This window comes from Sus scrofa, chromosome 5, assembly GCF_000003025.6.
Source record: "Sus scrofa isolate TJ Tabasco breed Duroc chromosome 5, Sscrofa11.1, whole genome shotgun sequence".
In the NCBI taxonomy this organism is placed as follows: Eukaryota; Metazoa; Chordata; class Mammalia; order Artiodactyla; family Suidae; genus Sus; species Sus scrofa.
The window spans coordinates 82,591,938-82,617,231 of record NC_010447.5 but is presented as its reverse complement, the minus strand read 5'-3'; the positions used below and the strand labels follow the sequence as shown (position 1 = coordinate 82,617,231).

Sequence of the window (25,294 nt, the reverse complement as noted above, 5' to 3'; positions counted from 1 at the left end):
TCCTTTCAGGTTTGAGTAGTCGGGCCCTGGAAAGAAAAGATTCAGGTGAGCACACGCCTGAAGCAAGGCGTCCAACCCCATCCTAATACAGTCACCACTAATGAGCTCATTTCTTAAAGCTGTATTTGATTCTAATCTTGGTTTTATTCAGTTTGTAGCTTTCATAGCAATCTTTCATTACATTCATCTGACTAGAAAACTAATGTATTGAGAATTAATTTTGCATGATACACACATACACACACACACACACAAATTCAGGAATCTAGTCATGTATACCACAGGTTGGTTTGTTTTATTATCATTATATTTTTAACATTTGGCAAATACACAGAGATTAAGAGACTTAAATTTGCCATTCTCAGGATGTATTGACATTAGCTAATAATTCATATTTTATAGACATGTTCATACATTTGAAAGGACACCTCCAAATGCATCCCACGATTCTGTGAGGTTATGTATTCATTCAACAAATTTGTGTTGAGGGCCTGCTATGATCCTGCTACAGACCAGGCATTTTTGCAGACACTTGTAGATATAGAAATAAAAAAAATCCCTGTCCTCACATTCAAAACATTAATGGCCACTATTCACTATTACTAAAAATACTGCAAATACACACTACCTAAAATTTTAACATCCACTTGGGTATTTTTTTTTATTGTGTAATCATGGGATTACATTGCTTAACTTCATTGTGAAGATGATGGTCTTCTATGGATAGAAATACTAAGTATGATTGAACATGGGAACTAAAATAACTAAATCTACACTTTCTTCTTTTTAAGAAACATTAACAGGTAGAGCATTGGCAACCCATGCATTTTTTTTCCAGTTATTAAGTGGCTGAAATTGAACTTCTCTTTATTCAGCTCTGGGAGACAGTTTTCTCTCCTACCCTTCTCATTGGCATTGGCTGCTGATTAATACCACCTATGCACCTGGAGTGCAAACTAGAAAATGCAAAAAAACTTCATTTCCAGCTTGTCTGTCTTCATGGGAGAGACTCAAGTGTTTCTTCTTCCTTCTGTTTTTCTAGTTTTTTGTTTTCCTTCTTTTCAGGATGCTACTAGATTGAAATGTGTGTCTGCAGGTCATGGTCTATTACTTAATCGTCAAGCTATGACCACATCTATTCAACCCTAGTAGAATTATCTAATCATATAATAGTGAGGAATCTAGAAATATGAGGCCAGGCTTGACTGTCCTCTCTCTCCTACTTGACCAGGAAACTGACCTATCCCTTTAGTCTTTTCCAACTCTGTTGTTGCATAGACATGGCCTTACAGCCAGGCGCCTGAAAAAAATACTGTGAGTACTGCTCATAGCCTTCCTGCCATTATGTATCAGTTAGGGGACAGGCCGATTGGGAAACAAAGGATACTTGGCTGCCAGGAAAGAGTAACAACGTTCCTGAAAAGTTCTGCTATTTCTAGGAGTTAGAAAGCATTCCTTGATCCCATCGTGGAAGAGATATCCCTGTCAAATGGAACCTCTCCCTCTACTGATGGCCATAGGGGAGGTGGAAGGAAAGAGTGATGTTATATTTATCCAGGTTTATTAGACAAAGAGAAGCATCAGCGCTGATGAGAACAACAAACCCAGGTAAGTCTGCCTAAGAAGAGCCTGGCCCTGAAATGACGATTTTCCTCCCTTCTGCTCATTAGAATGGTCTGTTGGCGAACCACCTGCAGGGGAGGAACAGGACAAGCAGAATGCCAACTCTCAGCTGTCCACCCTGTTCGTGGAGAAGCCTCAAAGTGGAGAGGTGAAAGTTGGTGAGTGCCAAGCAGTAAATCTTGTTTGGTTTTTTTTTAAATAAAGATGAGGCGTTCCCCTTGTGGTTCAGTGGGTTAAGAATCACGCTAGTATCCAGGAGGATGCAGGCTTGATCCCTGGCCTCACTCACTGGGTTAAGGATCCCATGTTGCCACAGCTGTGGTGTAGGTCATAGATGTGGCTTGGATCCAGTGTTGCCATGGCTGTGGCGTAGACCTCAGCTGCAGCTCCAATTTGATTCCTGGCCTGAGGAATGCCATATGCCGCAGATCCAGCCCTAAAAAGAAAAAGAAAATGAAGATGAAATTCATATAACATAAGATTAATCATTTAAAAGTGAATGATCAGTAGCCATTAGTACACTCAACATTGCACAACCAAGTTTCAAAATATTTTCATCACCCCAGACAGAAACCCTGTATCCCATTAGGCAGTTATCCCTTATTCTCCCTCCCCCAACCCCTGGCAACCACTAATCTGCTTTGTCTCTATGAATTTCCCTATGCTAGATATTTAATATAAATGGAATCACACAATGTATGATTTTTGTGTCTGGCTTCTTTCACTTAGCATGTTTTCAAGGTCTATCCATGTTATGGCAAGAATCAGTACTTCATTCTTTTTCATGGCTAAATAATATTCTGTTGTATGTAGTAAATTCTGCCTTTTCTAATCTGAAAAAAGTGAGTGACAGTTATCCTTTCAGTAGCATGTAGCACACAGTACTTGAGTACTTGGACCCTGGGGCCAGGGTGGGTTCAAACCAGTTTCCTCATCTGTAAAATAGGGCTAATACTACCTGTGAAGTACTTTGAACAGTGCCTGGCATATCTTAAAGCTCTGAGCCAGTGCTTTCTGTCATTACCACACACCTCATTCTGTAAGATGATTATAAATCTGCACACACTGGATCATAATATGTAGTTTCTCAGAGGAAGCTGGTCAGACAGATGGCTCAACTTTGGAGATATTATTTCCAAAAGTATTGATTACACACCTCCTGTTGAACACTGAGCACAATATGTGCGCACTCAGAATTTATAGTCTTAATGACAGGAGCAAACAAGCAGATCATCACAAATTCAAGTGCCATGAAGAAAATAAACAGGTTGGCAATCTAGAGAATGACCCGGGGATTCAGGAATTTTAACTAAATGAATTTTTATAAGGAATATATTGTGATTAGAACTAGTCTTTGACACGCACCAAATATCACACAAATGAACACACTAGCTAACTACATTCTAAAATTACTTTTTTTCAGATCAAGAGTGTAGAAGCACACTGCATGTGAATGGGAATGTTCACTCCCCTCATGTTTCTGGAAAACACCAAAATGCTAGGCTGGCCACTGAGCTAGAATTTTGATGTCCTTTGGGTCTAATGAGTCAATACAAACAGGAGAGTTTTCTTCAAAAAGATCCATTATATTTAGTCATATGCCTATAATTGCCAACTTGCCATCATTTGCCTAATAAAAAGGATGGAAACAAATCCATACATATGTGGTGTGTGTTTTCCCATTTTTTTATTTCATTTTTTTCATGTACATGCGTACATTGGAGATACTGTGGATTTGGTTCCAAACCACCACAATAAAGCAAATATGACTATAAAGCAAGCCCCCAAATTTTTTTGGTGTCCCAGTGTACATGAAGTTTTATTTATACTATACTGCAAACTATTAAGTATGCAATAACGTTATGTCTTTTAAAAAAATGTACAGGAGTTCCCACTGTGGCCAGCGGTAATGACCCTCACTAGTATCCATGAGGATGTGGGTTAAATCCCTGGCTTTGCTTAGTGGGTTAAGGATCTGGTATTGCTGTAAGCTATGGTGTAGGTCACAGACACAGCTTGGATCTGGCATTGCTGTGGCTGTGGTCTAGGCTGGTACCTGCAGCTTTAATTCGATCCCTAGCCTGGGAACCTCCACATGCCGTGGGTGTGGCCCTAAAAAGACATACATACACACAAAAATGTACATACCTTAATTAAAAATACTTTATTGGAGTTCCTGTTGTGGTTCAGCTAGTTAAGAACCCGACTATATCCATGAAGATGTGGGTTCAGCGCCTGGCTTTACTCAGTGGGTTAAGGATCTGGCATTGCCACAAGCTGTGGTTAGGTCACAGATGCAGCTCAGATCTGGTGTTGCTGTGGCTGTGGTGTAGGCCTGCAGCTGCTCTAATTCAACCGCTAGCCCAGGAACTCCCATATGCCACAAGTGCGGCCATGAAAAGAGAAAAAAAAAGAAAAAAAATGTTATTGCTAAAAAGTCCTGGCCATCATCTAAACCTTCAGTGAATCATATTTTTATATCAACATCAAAGATCACTGATCACAGCTCATCATAATAAATATAGTAATAATGAAAAAGTGTGAAATATTTTAATAATTACCAAATGTGACACAGAAACATGAAATGAGCAAATGCTGTTGGAAAAATGACACCAATAGATGTGCTTTATGCAGGGTTGCCACAAACCTTCAATTCATCTTAAAAAAAACCAATAAAGTGCAATAAAAAAGTGCAATAAAATGAAGTGTGCCTGCATATTTTATCTTATCCATATAACATTTCTTTGGATTCCAGATGAAACGTATTTCCACTGATTTCCCCATTGCTCTTTTTCTGTTCCATAAGCCTCAAAAGCAGAAGTTGGAATATCCTGAGAGTTATGATACTCATAAAAAAAAATGTCAGGGCAGTTTCATTGCTCAGTTCCAGTAGTGCCAGTAACATCATAGTCTATGCAGTGTTGTCCTCTGTAACTCCTTCCAGGCAAGAGCAAAACAAGCCACAGTTGTCAAACCACAGTCTGAATTACTTGTACTTTTTCCCTAGGTGAAAATATCACCTTTATAGCCAAAGTCAAGGCTGAAGATCTTCTTAGAAAGCCCACTATCAAATGGTTCAAAGGGAAATGGATGGACCTGGCCAGCAAAGCTGGGAAGCATCTCCAGCTGAAGGAAACCTTTGAAAGGCATTCTCGGGTATGACCCTGACGTCCTGCTGCAGGGGCTCAGCTAGCTCATTCCTTTGTGTGCATAAAAGGTCATTTTCAAAGGTTCAGCTTTATAAAAATTTGCATGTAATTTTATTAGGACATTGACAACATATAGTCTTAAAAATGTATTGGAGTATAGTTGACTAACAAAGTTGTGCGAGTTTCAGGGGTACAGCAAGGTAAATCAGTTCAGCTTTGAGAGACTTCAGTCCCAGAAAATCCATGGAGTTACTACTCCTAGTGTTTGTACTTCAGTGTGGTTGCCCTGCTGTGCCCAGTGGCTTCAGACCATGGCACTGACCCCCTCCTATACTGAGAACACTGCCCTGGAATCCTCAGATACCGACACATCTTTACGCCAAAGCTGAGGAATTTGGGAAAGAACTGCAATGTGATGGCCTCTTTCTGCCAGCCAGGTAGGGCTGAAATGTGTCCGGATGCTTTTCATTGCAGGTGTACACATTTGAGATGCAGATCATCAAGGCCAAAGAGAACTATGCAGGAAACTACAGATGCGAGGTCACCTATAAGGATAAGTTTGACAGCTGTTCATTCGATCTCGAAGTACACGGTAAGAGGAACTTGTAGAGTGTGACTTTTTTTAATGGGCTATGAGGGGACAGAGGAGGATAAGGCCACTGATTACTATGAGATTTTTAAAATAAATTTCAAAAAATAAAAATAAATTTCCCTTTAAAACTGTGTTTCTGACTGTGGTAGTCTCAGCAAGCCTGCTGAATTCAATTGTTATGAGACAATTTAAAAATAGAATTGGGGGGAGTATATTGCTAAATATCTCTTGGCCATGCCATCTATATACCTTCAATCTCCCAGATAAGGGCTAATGTCATTTTGTTGTTGTTGCTACTGAGTGTACCTGTTTTGTTGGGTCCTCTTGTTCCTGCTCAGGTTTGGGGGTAAGTTCATATAAGACAGTGATGTCAGGATACCCAGGCAGAAGGGAGGATTTCTCTTATAAAGACTAATGTCAGATGTGGAAGTTCTTTGCCTGTATGTTCTGTGTACTGCCAAGAGTGAATTTAATAGGCATAAATTAAAGATATATATGATAGACTGAGGGAAAAGCAATACTTTGATAAGTTTACAAAGGTAAAGCTGACTTGGCAGCAAAGATAATCAACTTAAGATGAATCCAAAGTGTGATGTAGCTATAAAAGACTAAGCAGATATAATTTAAAAACAGCATTACAAGAGTTCTCGTTGTGGCTCAGCATGTTAAGAACCTGATATAGTGTCCATGAGGATGTGGGTTCAATCCCCGGCCTTGCTCAGTGAGTTAAGGATCTGGCATTGCCCAAGCTGCAGGGTAGGTCGCAGATGTGGCTCAAATCTGGTGTGGCTGTGGCTGTGGCATAGGTCAGCATCTGCAGTTCTGATTCCAACCCCAAGCCTGGGAACTTCCTTATGCTACAGCCACAACCTAAAAAAAAAAAAAAAGAAAAAAAAAGAAAACAAAACCCAGAGCATTACAAATATTATAGGATCTCAGTTTGGGAAGTGGTACTACTCTCTGCAACAGGCTACTTGTTCCACATTTAGAGTGATGCCTTTGGCCCTGGGCACCTTACCTCCTCTGGAATCCCTCATGGAATAGGGCAACCAGGAGGATGCAGCATCCAGAAATGACGCCCTTTTGAACTGGAATGTGTAGGTGAAGGAGGTCAGGCATTTATGACTCATTGTAAGCAGAGGAAAGGCTATCACCCAGAAGAAGGACAAGGCCATTTTCCATGTCCTTGAGAAGGGTTTAGGCAAATTAAAGTCAGAAGATAGAAATTATGAGGAGGTGAATTTTGTCTTCATATTAGCCCTAGTCCTTCCATCAGAGCCATAGAGACACAACAGAAGGTCATGAGATTTCCATCCGAGAGCTATCAAGCAGAGGCTAGATGACCCTAGGTGGAGGTGCTGTCAAGATTTCCAAATTAAGCAGGAATTTGGTCCTGAGCGTTGCTTCTTCAATCTGGCCAGAAGCCAAGAATCACTTGAGGGGTTTTTTGAGAATGCTGATTTCTGGGTGCCCATCCCTGATCTGATGAGTCAAAATCTCCAGCAGGGAGATCTAGGAGCTGATCTCTTTTTAAGCTCCTGAGGTGATTCTCACGGTCAGGCGGGTGGAACCTGACACCCAGATGCAGTAACTCCTAAAGCACCTACATTGATGCTATGTGAGGGAAGAAGAGATGTGATGTCTCAGCAGCTCAGTGGTCCAGGAGGACATCTATCCTGCCTTCACCTGGCACCCTCTCCATCTGAAGAATCCTCACAGCCTGGAAAGGAGCTGACCACAAAACTGCCTTCTTAATGGGTATTTATTTTATTGTTTTCTTTCTTTTCCAAGAATCTACTGGGACTACTCCAAACATTGACATCAGATCTGCTTTCAAGAGAAGGTAACTTCTAAAGGGGAATCGAGGTAGCTTTTGTATAACATTCAAGTGGAGGATTTTCAAAACACAGTTTTCGCTTCCTCCTCTATATTCCAGATAAGATCAACTTCTTCGCAGAAGTCAAACATAAATAAATAAATAACATAAATATTCAAAAGTTAGTGTTCAAGAGGAGCCATAGGTTTGATGCCAAATCAAGTTTATACTGATCACTTTTAAGAATATTCTTGTCATAGTGAAGCTCCCATTTTGCAGGCTTCACCGTTGCTGTTTAAAGACACACTTTCTATTTATATGCGGCTTCTTCCTTATTGCATTATTTTCTACCAAATGGCCTGGAAAGATACAGAACAATGTACATCTCATATAGCATCAGTTAAGTAATGGCAGAAAACTTAATTGCATTTTATCTGGAAATCATTTATGGAGCTATCAAGCCATGTGCCCAGAAAACCACAACTAAGCAGCTGCTTTCTGAAGTTAGCACTATTTAAATATCGAATTCTCCTAAATGAAAGACTACTGAGTCCACCAGAATAAAGTACACTGTAGAGGATGTATCCACTATGGCTCAGCGATAACAAACCTGACTAGTATCCATGTGGACGAGGGTTCAATCCCTAGCCTTGCTCAGCGGCTTAAGGATCTGGCATCACTGAGAGCTGTGGTGTAGGTTGCAGACATGGCTTGGATCCAGAGATTCTGTGACTGTGGTGTAGGCTGGCAGCTATGGCTCTGATTGGACCCCTAGCCTGGGAACTTCATATGCTGCAGATGTGAACCTAAAAACAAACAAATCAAAAAACACTGTAGAAAGGCAAAATATAAATGTTTGCTTGATTTATTTTGCAACCACCATGGTAGAAAAATCAGAAGGTCAAGGAAGAAAAATGAAAAAAAATTTTCTAGTCTCTGAGAAATACAACTCTTCCTGCCATTATTTTATTCCCTATACTCAGTTCTTCTGAAATAGAAATTCATTAATGACAGCAAATTTTTATTTGGTTCTTAAGACTAAATCCACCTACAGTTTTGTTGGATAAGGAAAGTCATCCCAAACTATTGCAAAGCAATGATTTAGACTATTCATAAAAGGCACAGTTCCCTTCTAAATTATGAATAAATAAAAATTATAATTACTTTAAAAAGATATTTAGTATTTCCTGATCAATTATATTTTTAAGTCATAACTTTCAAATTCTCTTACCTTCTCTTCACCCCATGCTTGGCAAATGCATAGGTCAAAAACTACATCCATCCTACGTATATGTTAAGAGAGGGAGATGTTATGTACTAAGCGTTGTGCTTTAAGAGAATAGAAATGTGTTTATGTCAAAAGGAATGCTCCAAATACCTTCTGTTAAAGAAAATTTGAAAACACATTGAGTTCAATTCTTATAACTTACGTGTTATACACACTGTTTTTAAACCCACAGACTCTTTTCTTAGAAACCATAACTAACATTTGTAAAGAGCAGAAAACAAAATCTTCATTAAAAAATTAAACATGTAAGTAAATACGTAGTGCCATTTAAATGTCAGCTCCATAGCTTCTATTTAGAGTTTCTATGAAATCATGAAGGTGGCTGCATGCCTAATTTAAGATGCATTTCTCTACAGCGAAGCACTTTTAAAAACTCCTAGTAAAGGGCTCAACAATTCTAGGACAAATTTTTGGAAAATAAATTTTAAAAGGTATAAAAATTAACAAGAAAATGAAAAGCTTATAATTATTCCCCTTTAAAAGAGAAAGGAATGCATCTTTTAAAAAGCTCTGCACTAGCTCCATTTTTATGTTATGTTGGTATCACGTTATCCGATTCATCTTCTGATGCACACAAGGAGGTTGCTTTGAATATAAGTGTTACACTTATATATTTGACATGGTACACTTGGTCCTCCAAGCCAATCTCTGTCTGACATGAATAGCAGAGATCAGCAAAAGTCCTTTGCTTTTTACACAGGTATGTTTCTAGAGCCCCCAACTTGCAAAAACAAAGTACTTTGTGTTGCTTGGCTTAAGTGCATTTGTGTTACTCTGTTTAACACAAATCCAAGCAGTTTTATATATGCAATCCACAAAAATATGTCTTCTGAAATCAGAGTAACACAAGCTCCTGGGGTTTACTTTTCCACAAGTACATACTCCAAAACGTAAAATGTCACTTGTGTGAAAAGAAATCGTTTGTGTTGATTCAGTCCCATGACTTGTGTGCTGGTACAAAATTGCATATACGTTATACGTAGAGTGTTTGGGGGAAACTGTTTTGTATGTGCCTCAGCCTTAAACCAAGATTTGCTTTTCTTTTGTCAATGACAGTGGAGACGGTCAAGACGATGCAGGGGAACTTGACTTTAGTGGTCTCCTGAAACGTAGGTGAGAACCCAGTGATGGAGTGAGGCGCTTTGGCCTGGAACTATTTTAGATACCCACTCAGAGAAGTCAAGTTTAAAGTGGATGTTTGTCAAAGATGTTCTCATCTCCTAAAATGTGTTTGGCTTATGGAATACCCTAACAGAGTCAACTAAAAAAGAGAGAAACAACTGCATACTAATCTGTTCAAGATTTTAGCTGATGCTTTTACTCTCTTCATAACTGTTTCCTGAGTCTTCACATATTTTCTTAGTTGGGGATGAGGAAATTTGAAAACTGAGACAGAAGACTTGAATACCTAGATGCCTGAGATTTCTCTCATGATTTCTATTATTTCAATCATGATGCATTGTCATAATTGAATAACTAAAGCCTTTTTTTCTTCTGCTTTTGATATTTGACTGAAAAGTCAATTTCACAATTTTGGTATAGTCTCTTCAGGTATATGTGTGTGTGTGTTTATATGTGTGTGTATATATATATATACATGCACATTTTTAAAAAGGTAGACTAATATACTGTATTGATGATTTACTGTATTTCATCAAATGTGACATCATTCACATTAATATATACCTGTATTTTATAAATCACTAAGCAATGAAAAAAATTTCTCCAAATAGTTTATTATGACAAACTATTGACATATAAAGCACATCCTTACTTCAGAGGTGTTTAAAATGTCAAAAATGTACATTTTAGAAGAGAGAAAATATAGCAATAAAATGGATATGTATTTAGTATTACCACTCACACTCTCTTAACTTGGTACTCTCTCAAAATATATAGAGTTTCATTATGGATATTTAGTACACAACAATTTTCTAGAATTTCTGCCCACATATATACATACACATCATCATAAATGCGGTCTATATATATGTGATTATACATATAAAGATGTATACATCTAGATACTCACTGTAATACAGAAGCAACAAAAAGAAAATGACTTCTGCCAGTATTGTGCTTATCTCCCAAACTTGTAAATAAACAGTAAAACTACAATTCTAAATTAATGGTATATAATATTGATACCACTTTTCATTTAGCATTTTAGGTTCATTTTTCATTATTTTTACCTCTTTCTCTGGTTACTACAGTAACATAAGTATAGATATGCTTCACAACAAATTACAAATAGTAATAAGTGGGCTTGTGTTCATTCTCAGTTTAGATGGATGCCTTTACTCAAGTCCCTATGAATGAAAAATTCACCCCAGCTCTAAATATTTAGGTTGAGAGCATAAATATTAACAGGTTCCATTTATTAATAATCAAATGGATATTATCCAATCAGTAGACTTTGGCAGTATCAAAAACATCTTTCCTCTTCCGGATACTTCAAATAAATCATTAGTCTGAATAATATTCGTTAATTCCCCAAATGTATTTAAAGCAATAGTATATGAAGTGACCTTAAGTGAGCCTCACTCTTCCCTGTTCTATGGATGAGACCAAAGACCAGAGAAGTTGAACAACTTACCCCAAGTCACACAGCTAGTTAGGGGCAGGGCAGGGACTTCAATCCAAATTTCCCTTTCCTGAGCACATAGCCTGTGACTCCACGCAAGAAAAGCCACTCTGAATCTGCTTCAGAAGTAGGTGCCTCAAAGTTCCCGCTGTGGCACAATGGGATCCGAGGCAGTGTCCTGGGAGCACTGGGACGCAGGTTCAACACCCGCTCCCCTGCCACCCCAGACCGGCACATCCGGTGTTGCTGCAGCTGCGGCTTCGGTCGCACTTGTGGCTCAGATCCATTCCCTGGCCTGGGAACTCCATGTGCTGTAGGGCGGCCAAAGAACAACAAAAGAAGTAGCTGCCTCAGTTGATAATAGGAATTGAAACTTTAGGGAGATGAGACAGATTTGTTTTGTTTTTTTTCCTGCAGTCATTTACTCAACCAGGAAAGTACCAAATGCTTTCTTTGCATAGAATGTAAAATTCGGTGATGTGAGGAAAAGAAATACAGTGCCTTCCAGTGCCTGACACATAGGAAGGGATAAATACATATTTGTGGCAAGGAAAAGGTAGTGGTTAAAACATGGGTTTGAGTCTTAACTCTCCCATTTACCAGTTACATGACTCTTGTCAAATTACATGTCCTCTCTGAGACTTGTTTTCCACATCTGTAAATACTGAGAATAAAAGTTACATAAGAGCATTATTGTGAGAATTAATTAAATATAAAAGGCCTGGTTCATACAGGTGTCAAATATCCACTTCCCCCCAAAATGTGACATTTTCCTTTAAAGAGCTTATATTAGTAAAGAGACAAAATACACCTAACATACACATCAATCAACAAAAATGTGATACAGTAGATTATTAAATGCCATGTCTGATTTAAAAGGACAAAGAAAACAAGAACAGACTAAGTCTACCAGTATTTTGGAGAGGAAAAGAAATCTAATTAATGCTCAAAACGACTTAAGAAAAAAATTACTAGAAAAAAAAAATGGGCAGCCATGTCGCCTGTTCTCATTTTCTTTACATCCCCTAATTATGATTTGCACTCATAATTAGATTTTTTAACATAAAGCTATATTCATTTACTATGTACTAATCCACCAGTATAATCTGAATCATTGTGTTTTCCTACTAATTTGTGAATTGCATGTTTTCATTGTGGTAATGACATGGGGTTACCATTCCTACTCCTCCAAGAGTGTGTGACAAAATCTCTATGAGAGTAAACAGCATTATGACCAACATCTGTATACAACAAAAGATCTCCCTGCCCTGAACAAAGCCAGGATATTTCAAATAAACATTTTTTTTCCGCCTACTGGAATTTAATGTAGCCATGCAGATAGGGTCATGTGCAGCCACCATGGTAAGTAAAGATATGTTCTGGATGATTTTAGGAAATGCTACAGGTGGAAACTTTGATCTCACATCCCAATGCAAAAGGACGAATACTTCCTACAATTTATGATTCAGTGAAATGACGGGGAGGAAAGGAAGGAATCGGAAAGAGGTCCTTGGTGTCTGTATACAAAATTTGATAAGATGAAAGACTTGGCAGAGTGGGGTGTATTTTGGTGTTTTAACCTAAAAATAAAAATAAAAGAAGTGAGAATGACAGTTTATGAATCTACCAACAAACCTGACTTAAGAAGTCACACTAAAAAGGATGACCTTTATTACTGGCTTCTTTTGTATAAACATTCACCTCATGGGTCTAGCTATGTCTCCATGTTTGATTTGTGCCTCTTATTAGCTGTTTTAATCTAGTTTGATATCTTTCATTTTTTCTTCACCCATTTCAGGAGGATATTTGAAATGGATATGTAATTCTTCTTGGCTGAAATACAAATTGAACACAGTGTCATATGGCATAATTGTACAATTTGGGGACTATATTAGACTAGAATGTGACAAAAATGGAGCACTGATGTAGTGGATGGAGGAAAGACCCACAGAGAGGATATACATATATGCATATCTACATACACATTTTAACTGCAATTCTCCAAGACTTCCTACAACATATTTAAATGTATTTGAAATTTAGGCTGCTTTCAGGCAGTAGATTGGGCAAATTATTAACAATATTCCAAGTTTAGGACAATATTCTTAAGCTTTCTCAATTTCTTTGTGTTAACAGAGTGTGTAGTTATCATTTCAGTGAAATGAAGATGATAGTTGTGTCTTGAGTTTTTTGAAGACACATTTGCCTAATGGCGTTGCTAGTCCTTCACAAAGGTTACTGATGACCAAGGATCTGTCACTTCCTTCCATTTTTCAGATTTGCCTCAGCATCCTTCTTTACTGGGCAAAAGACTTACCTAACAATGGAAACTAGATATGCAGAAGTCATCCTTGCTTAATGCCACTCTAAACTCTATGTTCATATTTATAGTCTCCTCCTCTTCCCTATGATTACAACCTAGTATTTCCTCAAGAAATTCTGAAACAGATGTAATTAACATGACAATGCAAACATAGGTAGCCCATTACTTGTTAACTCAATAGCATGAATCTGTGTTCACACTGTGATGTTTGAGATGTGTTGACCAGTTTTCCTGGAAAATCACATCCAAACCAGCATTATTCACAGTAAGTAGTCACTATAATATTTCCAAATTAAACTGATGAAAACAGTTAACTAAAGTTAAACACAACAAATTAAGCTAGTGAAGGAAATCAATTTAAATTATAGGCTCTCCCTAAAGACTATTTATTCCTGAGTTTTGTTTCATTATTTGGTTTTAAAATAAGGACAAATGGAGTTCTCTCATGGCTTAATGGGTTAAGGATCCAGCATTGTCACCACTGTAGCTCTGGTTATAGCTGTGGCACAGGTTTGATCCTCGGCTCTGGAACTTCTGCATGCTGTAGGCACGTCCAAAAATAAAAAATAAAATTAAATAGGGACAGGAAGGTGTATGCACTTTAAATCACATATACATATTAGTTACATATATTCTTTATTATGTTCTTTTGTTGGTGATCAAAATTTAGTCATGATTTTTTAATTACACTAAGACGATATCCTCACCTTGTTCATGAAAGTCGAGTGACTTGCTTTATAGTTTCACATTTATATTTTTATGATTCCTAGCCAACTTGCTTCCAAACAGGTTCAGAACAGTACTTTAGGATGAAATATGAAAGAATTTTCGGTCTCATTCTCTTTTTGCTTTGACAGTTTAGGGAAAAAATAGTTTTCTTTTAAAAAGAATATATATCCACAAAAATCAAATGAAAAACAAAACCAAAACCAAAAAAAAAAACCACTCTGAGTCACAGTTTCAAATATTTTTTGTATTAAAAAAGAAAAAATAACGTGCACATTTACTAACAGTGGGGAAAGAAAGATTCGAAATAATGTATTTGTAGCATCTCTCGATATAGCTAGCAAATATGCACACCAACAAAGCTTGAAAGAGAGCATTTTTCTTTCATAGGTCACTATCTCAAGTCTTCTAGTTTTCAATATTCATGTTCTTGATGAAAATTGATCTCAAGTTCCTCAAAAAAATCTCACCTTCTATTTAGATTTTCCAGTTAGAAATGAATAACAATAGCTTCTGGATATTTCCTGATAGCCTGCCCTCCTCCTAATATTGCGTTTTTAACTAGAAAAACAAGAATATTAATATAAGTGCACGTATCTGCTCTTTAACCATCTGGAACTTTCCCTGAGACTTCAAGCAAAGTTGACTTTCGTCTCGGCTTTGAGTATTCAGGCTTTAAACAGAGCTTTTATCACAGAAGCTAAAATTCAGTATCACACTCCGACCTTCCTTATCTTCAAGGACCAGTGGGCACCTACTAAACTAGGTAATGGTTCTCCCCGCTTAGAGAGGTGAAGCAGCAGGAGGAAGAACCTGAGGTCGATGTATGGGAGCTGCTGAAGAATGCGAACCCCAACGAGTACGAGAGGATCGCCTTCCAGTACGGCATCACTGATCTGCGTGGGATGCTCAAGCGGCTCAAGCGCATGCGCAGAGTGGAGAAGAAGAGCGCTGGTGAGCAAACCCGGGGGAGGGGCCTGCGCGGGGGGGGGAGGGTTGCAGAGTTCCAGGAGGGTGAAAACCCCTACGGTAAATCCCACTCCACAGTCACTGGTGGGTTGTGGTGGAATTTGCGGGGGTTACGCCTCTCTGGGTTAACTTGGCTTCAGGTGAAGTGACTTCCTGCCACTCGGACAGCTGCTCAAGATTTAAGGATTTTCTTTACATTTTTAAATTGTCTTATTTTTTTTTTAATATAAATCAACACACACTTCTAAAATATAAGGGATGATTTGGAAGCTGCCTAATTTTTTCCTCTTCGGTCTCAATTTTTTATATTTAGTTTTAGCTTCTCATACATCTATTGACTATTTAAATTCATAGCATGTATTAACATAGTTTTGCTCCTTCTCTCTACCAGCTTTTTCAAAAATTCTTGATCCTGCTTATCAGGTTGATAAAGGAGGCAGGGTAAGATTTGCTGTGGAACTGGCAGATCCAAAATTGGAGGTGAAATGGTATAAAAATGGTCAAGAAATTCGACCCAGTACAAAGTAAGTGGGATTTGCAAGTTATCAGTGGTAACTATAGAAATCAAAAAGCAGTTTGACTTAATGTTCTATGCCTAAAAGCACTTTTTTTTTGCATACACCTGTATGTTGCAAAATCATATGGTGGGACAGTAAAAATTTTTCATGTATTTTGGAACCATCAAAATTATAGGACTATAGAAATTAAACCCTGTTTGGGGTTTTAATTCTATAAAAATTATTTCAGGTGATTCCCAGTTATAGTTTTGTGTCAATATAGATTATATATAGGTGGTTATTTCAGAGCGAAACTTCTCCCAATGTTTTTAGAATGAAATTTTGAAAAAAACAGTTTGAGTTGCGTATTTGATATACCAGCTAGAAATCACACTTTATAATTAGATAACTTGTTTTTCCAGAACAGCATCTAAAGCCTGTGTTTTATTGTTTTTTTGGCCCAAATGAGGAGACAGACTAATCCCTGATATCCGATGGTATTGCCTGTCTATTATGAAACAACTTTATAGAGATCCTGCTCAGCCCAAGAGATTTTCAACTCCAATATGTGTATTTTTAACTTAACAGGAGCCATGTGCTTTTTTTTTCTCTTTTTTTTTTTTGTCTTTTTAAAAGGTTTTTATTTTTTTCTGTTGTAGTTGATACGTACATATTTATAAAAGATTTTAATCTTGAAAAGTCTGTCACTTCTGTAGTACAGTTATGTGGTTTCCAATTTTTTAATGTGGTCATGCTCTCAAAGCGACTTTGTGATAATGTTTAATATCTGGTAAGAATCTCTTGAAGGTGGCCCAAATTTATCAAAAACATAATTCTGTTTGATTATCTTTATTTAGAAAATGTTGTTTAGTGTTTTGTTCTTGAAATCTTCAGTTTGAGAATTTCCCTAATGAGAACTTTTTCTTTAGTCTCTTCTAAGGCCCTAAAATACTTATCCATGATCTAGGTCACAAATAATCAAACTTGCAGTCTTCTTGGCTTCTAGTTTTTTGTTTCCAGACATTCAAGCCCTTTCTTAGTTGATGTTAACTATAACACTAGCCTTAAGCTCATATAAGAGAATATCAGATTCGGTAGAAATTGTATCAGTGATTAAATTCATATTCTTGCTTAAATTGTATAATCGTTTATTCCCCCCTTAAATCTCTATCACTGGGCTAGGCAGGAGTGAAGTCAGTGAATCAATGGAAAAGATCAACTGTCTGTCCTTCTATAAAGTAGATACATTGATCATTTTTTAAATTGTACAGCGTTAAAAACCTTAGCCAACCCTAACTTCTAGCAGTAGGTCAAAAGTTGTTTCAATGGCAAATATGGAAGTAATGATTTATATTTGAAATGAAAAACATTATATAAAAGAAAATGATATAAATTAAATATTATGTGTAAATATCCATATATATTATATGTTAAAAGATAGAAATTGGTTTCATGTTTGATGTTTATTAAACTGTGTAAGCTATGGCTACGTATCAAAGGGCAGAGCAAAATTATTTCTGACTTTCAAATGTGACTGAATTATAAGCCAAATTTGGTTTCAGTAAAGAAAAAGAATAAAATCAAATTCATGGACTCTGTTTATCTCCTTCCTATTTAAAATAGATACATCTTTGAACATAAAGGATGTGAAAGAATCATGTTTATCAATAACTGTGGGCTAACAGATGATTCAGAGTATTATGTGACAGCTGGTGATGAGAAATGTTCCACTGAGCTCTTTGTAAGAGGTAAGGTGAAATCTCCTATTGTAAACATCAAGAGCCATTGGCTCTCCTTCTCTCCAGGGTAATAATCCAAATGGAAGTGATGAGATGAGCTTCACTTGGGCTCCAGCACAGAGACCGTAGTACATCTAGAAATGCTTTAGTTTGGGTGTTACATGCTCCGTGTTGAAGCATCTCTACACTGGCAGTTATTGTACATCCTAATTAATTGCCAGGTTTGTTGAAGACTAGAAAAGAGGAGGGGAGGACAAAACTGCTGAGTAAAAATGCCTTGTGGTTTGGGTCAAGCAAGCAGTATTTGCAGTGCAGTTGTTCTAGTTCTAGTTTCTGAAACCCAGCAAAGTGTACAGGATAATCCTCATTCTACACACTAAGCTGGTCACAAATAGATTTCCCGAGAAACAGCTTCATTAGTTAAGGGCACCAAGAGTGTGGAAGATCGTCATTTACTAAGACACGGTGAAAAGACCTAGAAGGTGTCAGTGAGGCCATGAATCTCTTATTTTCCTTATGAGGACCTGTGATTAAGGCAACTATGTGATTTTATATACATCAACTATATTTCAATGGAAAAAAATGTTTAAATGACAACTCCTTAATCTCTGTCATCTGTCCAGCTAGAACCACAATCAAAGAATTTTTGTGTGATAGGTTCTCCTTCACCAGAAATGTCTACCATCTGGTATTTTATCTGCCAAAGGAATGATAATTGGTACATTTTTTTCTGCTCTCTAAAACCATAAGTTATTAGATTTGAAGAGTTCTTAGAAAGTGGAAAAAAACTTACCAGCTATTTATTTTGCCATGAGATGTCATTAAAAACAAAAAAACCTGCTACATACCACCATCTAACCGCAGCACTATGATAAATGATATTTTCTTATTGTTGGGTTTTCATCTATGAAAAAACCTAAGGTCAGGAGACAGGTTTTTGGACATTTAATAATTCTGATTCCCCCCCTCCTTTTTTTTTTCCATGCTAGAGCCTCCAGTTATGGTGACCAAACAGCTGGAAGATACAAAAGCTTACTGTGGAGAGAGAGTGGAATTAGAATGTGAGGTGTCTGAAGATGATGCCAACGTAAAATGGTAAATAGCTTTCCTGAGGTCTGTCCATTTTTAATAGACGAAAGAAAGGGCCCTTCATAGCTTGGAGAATAGGAAATTGCTTTTGCACATATGAAAAGAAACTCACCTTCACTCGTGTTACTAGCAATTATAACTAAAGCTTTATCAAGATACTGTGAAAATGAAAACTGAGAAATGTCCAGAAATCTGTCTTGGTAGGGATATAGGGAAGCAGGCACTTACGAGTAAAGGGATGGCTCAGGGTTCCCCAGGTCTATTTAACTCCAAAGTCCATGGGTGCTCTATACCATGCTTACTCTTACTATACCATACTGACAAGTTACATGGAAAAATTGTTTTCATTTTATTACTAGTCACTTTATTGTTACCGTATCTCAAGAAAATATTTTAGACTGAGAATTACCAATTACTTAAAAAAATTTTTTTAATAAAAAGCATTTTTTAATCTGATGGGAAGTGTTTTCTCAAGTTCTCTGCAAATAACTTCAAAATTAAAGACTAGAAGACTCCAAGCATTCCTGTTGTGGCTCAGCGGAAGTGAATCCAACTAGGATCCATGAGGAAGCTGGCTCAATCCCTGGCCTCGCTCACTGGGTTAAGGATCTGGCGTTGCTGTGAGCTTTGGTGTAGGTCACAGTCGCAGCTTGGATCCAGCGTTGCTGTGGCTGTGGTATAGTCCGGCAGCTGCAGGTCCAATTCAACCCCTAGTCTGGGAACTTCCATATGCCATGGGTGCAGCCCTAAAAAGTGGGGGGGGGGGGGTAAAGACTAGAAGACCCAGAATCTTAAAAATGAAATACTTTTTTGAGAAATATAGTAAATTATGCCACAGGAATCTCTAGTAATTGGTACAGAATAGATTGTTCATTCTAATCTAGAATCTTGGCTATCTTTCCAATGTATTAAAATGTTATTCTTACTTGTGTGTGTCAAGAGCCCAGACGTGGATAATACCCACTCTTAGTATCTTTATCTGATTGATCTTGAACGGAAAGAGGGGGCTTATTTTTTTTTATTTTTTGTCTTTTTGCCATTTCTTGGGCTGCTCTCACGGCATATGGAGGTTCCCAGGCTAGGGGTCTAATCAGAGCTGTAGCCACCAGCCTATACCAGAGCCACAGCAATGCGGGATCTGAGCCGGGAGTCTTCTACCTACACCACAGCTCATGGCAACGCCGGATCCTTAATCCACTGAGCAAGGTTAGGGATTGAACCTGCAACCTCATGGTTCCTAGTCAGATTCATTAACCACTGCGCCATGACGGGAACTCCCAGGAGGGGGCTTACATTTTTAATGTAATTTTTCAGGAAATGCTTGCCCAGTATTAGGCCACTGATAGATTGATTCATAAGTGCTTTAATTCAGCAAAGAGTCTTTGAATGTTTGGTATCTGTATCCTGAAGAGTCTTTTATAAAACTTTTTCCATAATATATTTTAACTCAGGTTTAAGAATGGTGAGGAAATTATCCCTGGTCCAAAATCAAGATACCGAATTAAAGTTGATGGCAAGAAACACATCTTGATCATAGAAGGAGCAACAAAGGCTGATACTGCAGAATATTCTGTAATGACAACAGGAGGACAGTCATCTGCTAAACTTAGTGTTGACTGTAAGTAAGACTTCCTTGGATGTCTTCCAGGTGGTTTTCCTAGTGGTGTTGCATTTGTTCATTCAACTCAATCTATCCGATTTCTACTTGTGACAGTTTTAAACATGTGACGTTAGATTCCATTCTAGTTGAGTGTCTGTGTCATATCCATCAGGGTCTCTGAGAAAAGAACCTACTACTCAATTTAATAGTAGAATACCAGGAGTTCCTGCTGTGGCCCAAGTGGGTTAAGAATCCAACTGTAGTGGTTTGGTTTGCTGCAGAGGTGAGGGTTCAGTCCCTAGCACAGCACAGTGGGCTAAGAATACAACATTGCCACAGCTACACTGGGTTCAATCCCTGGTCCAAGAAGTTCCATATGCTGTGGGAGCAGCCATTAAAAAAAATGTAGAATATCAGTATTGGGAAGGAAGTATAAAAATCACCTGCCACAGAGTTATCCAAATGGTTAAGAGATATTTTAATCCTCAAACCATATAAATGGTTGATAAATACTTAGATATGATATCAAATCCTGATATCCTGTTTCCTTAATCCATAGATGAACTTACTATCTATTCATTAAACATTCAGCATTCTACAATTTGGAGTGAGGAGTTACTCAAAATAATGGTCTTCAGCTGAGAAGACTGTAAGGGCGAGTTTGCGGATATTCTTCAGCAGCGTGAGGGAAGGCATGTTCTTCCCCAAGGCCCCCTGGTGATAGTCAGTTCTTAGCGGCAGAGTCTGTCACCTCCAGTTAGCCATGAAAGTTAGAATAGCAAATTTCACAAGAAGATTAATAAGAAATGCAGAGCAGAAATACCACTTCTTTACTTCTTTCTTAGTCTGGGTGTGATTCATATGATCATCGAATTATTTGGAAATAATCTCGGTATACTCCTTATGTTTTGGGGAATGGTAGTCATTTGAGTATAATATCAAAAAAGTTTTTTTCAAGCATAGGCAGATCCTTCTCTGATATTTTTATCCATTTAAAACAATTACAGTCGGGAGTTCCCATTATGGCTCAGCAGAAATGAATCTTACTAGCACCCTTGAGGATGCAGGTTTGATTCTTGGCCTTACTCATTGGGTTAAAGATCCAGCATTGCTGTGAGCTGTGGTGTAGGTTGCAGACCCAGCTCGGATCTGGCATTGCTGTGGCTGAGGCATAGGCTGGCAGCTGTAGCTCTGATTCAACCCCTAGCCTGGGAACCTCCATATGCCACAGGTATGACCCTAAAAAAAAAATTATTATAGCAAAACTGATTGTACCATTGTGAAATGAAACCATCTTGACCTGTCTGGAGTTGGAATTTGTCACTTATAACCATCTATTATTTCTGTAGTAAAACCTCTGAAGATATTGACACCTCTGACTGATCAGACTGTAAACCTTGGAAAAGAAATCTGCTTGAAATGTGAAATCTCTGAAAACATATCAGGAAAATGGACTAAAAATAGTCTACCTGTTCAGGAGACTGACCGTCTAAAGATTATTCACAAAGGAAGGTAAGCAAGCTAGGGTGATCCCTAAGTGAGGACTGGTGCCCATCTTCACTTCTTCCTAGTTCCTAAGTTACACAATTGGTGAGGATGTTTGGAGAGTAGTCATGGGGAGAGGATCTATTTCTCACTCTTTTCTCCAAATAGCAAGAGTATGTGATTTGCCTGTTGTACATCATGTCCTACCCGCAATGCTACACCCATACCTTACAGTAAGCTGCTATGTTATTTCAAAACCCACTGACTGAGTCTTCCTTATAGACACAAGGTTAGAGGAATGACACTGAATTCTGGTTGAGGAACTAGTCAAATTTGATAACTGTCCCTAACCAATAAGAGGTACATGACCTTTCCACAATTTGTTGAGGGGCTGCATAATAATCTAGAGTCTAGGAAAGATGTAAGGCAGCTTGGATCTGTGGATTCTTAGGAGATTGTGAATGAACTGCAGGGGCCCCTGTAAATCCTCTGAAGTTGTAAGTGAATTCTGTGTATACAAAAATACTTGCTTTTCTCCAGATTGAGGAGTCACAGAGTCCACCAGATATTCACTGGGTCATGATGCTAATAAAGTTAAGGACTATTGCTCTTATGGTGATACTTTATAATAACTATAGATGAAGTAAAACCTTTAGAAATTATGAGTTACTCTGTTGAATGCCTGAAATTTATATAATATTGTACATCAACTATACCTCAATTTTTTAAAAAAATCTATTGCTCTTAGGTTTGTATAAAAAGCCAAAGTCAAGGTTATTCTTGGTAATCACTTGAATCTTAAAGTATGGCATTAGTGAGCTGTTATCGTCTAATCTTTTTTTAATCTGTGAGATTTTTTAAAAAGCATAGGAGATTCCTATATAATATGCAGGCTGTATTTGTAGAGGTAGTTCATAAAGCCCAAAATAACTACTGAATGTGAATTAGTAAATCGAATGATTAAGGCTTCACATTATTTACTCTTTCTCCAGGATGTACTAAATAAGTAATAAAATAAAATCAGGTGTCCCCCCAGTTTGGGTCCTAAATCCTTGCAAAGTTTTAGAAATATGTTTTTTTCATTTCCTTAGGATCCACAAATTGGTGATAGCCAATGCTCTCACTGAGGATGAAGGTGATTATGTATTTGCACCAGATGCCTACTCTGTTACTTTGCCTGCCAAAGTTCATGTCATTGGTGAGTAGATAAAAGAAATCAGTGCAGAGTGGTGTCCTTGTTTTTCTGGTTTTGCTTACCTTGAAATTATATTCAAAATAGGATATTTAAAGAAAAAGTAGATAGGAGTTCCCATTGTAGCTCAGTGGTAGTGAACCTGACTAGTATCCATGAGGATGCTGGTTCAATCCCTGACCTTGCTCAGTAGGTCACAGATGCAGCTCACATCTGGCATTGCTGTGGTGTAGGCTGGCAGCTGTAACTCTGATTTGACCCTTAGCCTGCAAACTTCCATATGGTGTGGATGCAGCCCTAAAAAGAAAAAAATATATATTTAAAGAAAAAGTACATGGATTAGTATTAATAATTAATCATAATGGTTGATTCTTGAGAAATCTTAGAATATAAGTAGTTTTTCAAGGAACCAGGCACCAACTATTGCATCCTTTTTGATCAGGTAAAATATTGGTTAGTAACATTGTTTAACCCTCAGTACTAGCCCAGATATTCACATGGAAATAACTGTCTGATAACAAAGGCATGTTAATATTCCAGATCCTCCTAGGATTAACCTGGATGGTCTCGGTCCTGACAATACAGTGACAGTAATTGCAGGAAACAAGCTTCGTCTAGAGATTCCCATCAGTGGAGAACCACCTCCTAAAGTCATTTGGAGCCGAGCAGACAAGGTTTGTTCTATACACACACACACACACACACACACACACACTGCCCATCCCACTCCCTGCCCACCATTAGGAAGGCAAATGAGTGTACAGTAAAGATGTAATTCCTTTAATTAAGAAAGATCACTGATTTTCAAGCAAATATAATAATAATTTATTTACTTTTCATATATCTGACTATTATGTAACTATATGCATATAAATGTTATGTGTAGCAAATGAGATTCCACCTTTTGTTCTAATGGGTTTCAGGAAATGAGGTGGGAGAGAAATGGACAATGAATCATTAAATAAATAAAGTCATTTATTTATTAATGAGTGGATAGTTATGAGTGATATGAAGATTTTTAAAAAAAGGTAATATGATTAGTAAGTGACCGAATGGTGCATGACAAAAGCCTCTGTGAATGACAACAATGTGGCCCTAAAAAAAAACTATAAAATCTTAGATACAAGAAGCTCAATAACACCCCAACCCAAGGAGCATTGAGAAAACAGCATTCAGAGATCTTGCTGTAGCTCAGTGTGATCAGGGGCCTCTCTGCAGTGCCAGGATGCAGATTTGATTCCCATCCCAGCACAGTGGGTTAAATGTGGATCTGATCCCTGGCCCAGAAATTCCATATGCCACAGGGCGGCTGAAAAAAAAAAAGAGAAAAAAGAAAATGACCCTAAGACTCATCATAATAAAATTGCTCAAAACTTTTGGTTAAGAAAAAGTCTTACAAGTAGGCAGAGAAAAAAGGTCACATGAAATCCACAAGAACAAAGGCAGATCTCTCTGGAAGCAAAGCAAGTAAGAAGACAGTGGAGCAACATTTAAAGGAAAACAAAAAAACAAAAAAACCTGTCAACCTAGAATTCTATACTCAATAAAAATAATTTTCAGAAATGAAGGCAAAATAAAATTATTTTCATATGTACAAAAGCTGAAAGAAGCAATCTCCAGCAGACCCACACTACAGGAAATGCTAAAAGAAGCCTTTAAGTCAGAAGGAAATGATACAAAGATGAGAACAGGTCCACAAAAGAACTGAGAGCGTCAGAATGGTAATTATGTGGATAAACACATAGGATTTTTTCATATTATTTAAATCTCTTTAAAAGATAATTGACTGTTTAAATAAAAGTAATAACAATGCACTGTGGGGCTTCTAACTTACGTATAAGTAAAATTTATGACAGTGAAAACATAAGGCCAACAGGGGAGAAATGAAATAAGGATTGGAAGGAGTGAAATGGACATATGCTATTGTAAGTTTCTTTGCTGTACATGAAATATAATACCACATGAAGGTAGACTATACATAAACCCTAAAGGAACCTCTAAAATAATAAAACGAAGAGTTATAGCTAATAGGCCAAAAAAAGACATACAGTGGAATCACAAAAAAATATATAGTGAAACCAAGAGAAGGCAGGAAAAGAGGCAAAACAAACAGTTGAGACAAATAGAAATCAAATAGAAAGATGATAGAGTTACAAAGAGAAAAGATAAATTAGAGATTTCAATACTTTTCTCTCAACAGTTGATAGAATAAGACAGGCAATCAATAAAGATATACAAGGTTTGAGAAACACTATTAACCATCTTGATGGCAGTTTACATTTTAGAACACTCCTATTAAACAAAGCAGAATGGGCATTATTTTTAAATGCACATGAGGGAGTTCCCATCGTGGCTCAGTGGTCAACGAATCCAACTAGGAACCATGAGGTTGCAGGTTCGATCCCTGGCCTTGCTCAGTGGGTTAAGGATCCGGCATTGCCGTGAGCTGTGGTGTAGGTTGCAAATGTGGCTCAGATCCTGCATTGCTGTGGCTCTGGCGTAGGCCGGTGGCTACAGCTCCAATTCGACCCCTAGCCTGAGAACCTACATATGCTGCTGGAGCGGCCCAAGAAATGGCAAAAAGACCAAAAAATAAAAAATAGAAAAAATAAATAAAATGCA

At 37.7% G+C, this 25,294-nt stretch overlaps 1 protein-coding gene across 15 annotated transcripts in view; it reads left to right on the top strand.

Annotated features, from left to right (window-relative positions):
• MYBPC1 (myosin binding protein C, slow type) overlaps window positions 1-25,294 on the top strand; it is a 93,263-nt gene that overhangs the window by 34,006 nt on the left and 33,963 nt on the right. For 8 of the 15 annotated variants that reach the window (XM_021092690.1, XM_013998020.2, XM_021092687.1 and 5 more), the window contains 13 exons: window positions 1,671-1,781; window positions 4,631-4,779; window positions 5,247-5,364; window positions 7,156-7,207; window positions 9,525-9,581; window positions 14,889-15,055; window positions 15,462-15,594; window positions 17,191-17,315; window positions 18,296-18,401; window positions 19,847-20,013; window positions 21,345-21,507; window positions 22,572-22,678; window positions 23,213-23,346. In XM_021092690.1, coding sequence (XP_020948349.1) covers window positions 1,671-1,781; window positions 4,631-4,779; window positions 5,247-5,364; window positions 7,156-7,207; window positions 9,525-9,581; window positions 14,889-15,055; window positions 15,462-15,594; window positions 17,191-17,315; window positions 18,296-18,401; window positions 19,847-20,013; window positions 21,345-21,507; window positions 22,572-22,678; window positions 23,213-23,346 — 1,589 coding nt within the window. Of the gene's footprint in view, window positions 1-9; window positions 46-1,670; window positions 1,782-4,630; window positions 4,780-5,246; window positions 5,365-7,155; window positions 7,208-9,524; window positions 9,582-14,888; window positions 15,056-15,461; window positions 15,595-17,190; window positions 17,316-18,295; window positions 18,402-19,846; window positions 20,014-21,344; window positions 21,508-22,571; window positions 22,679-23,212; window positions 23,347-25,294 lie in introns of all 15 variants that reach the window. The other 7 variants (XM_005664202.3, XM_013998021.2, XM_003126676.5 and 4 more) reach the window with 1 other exon arrangement.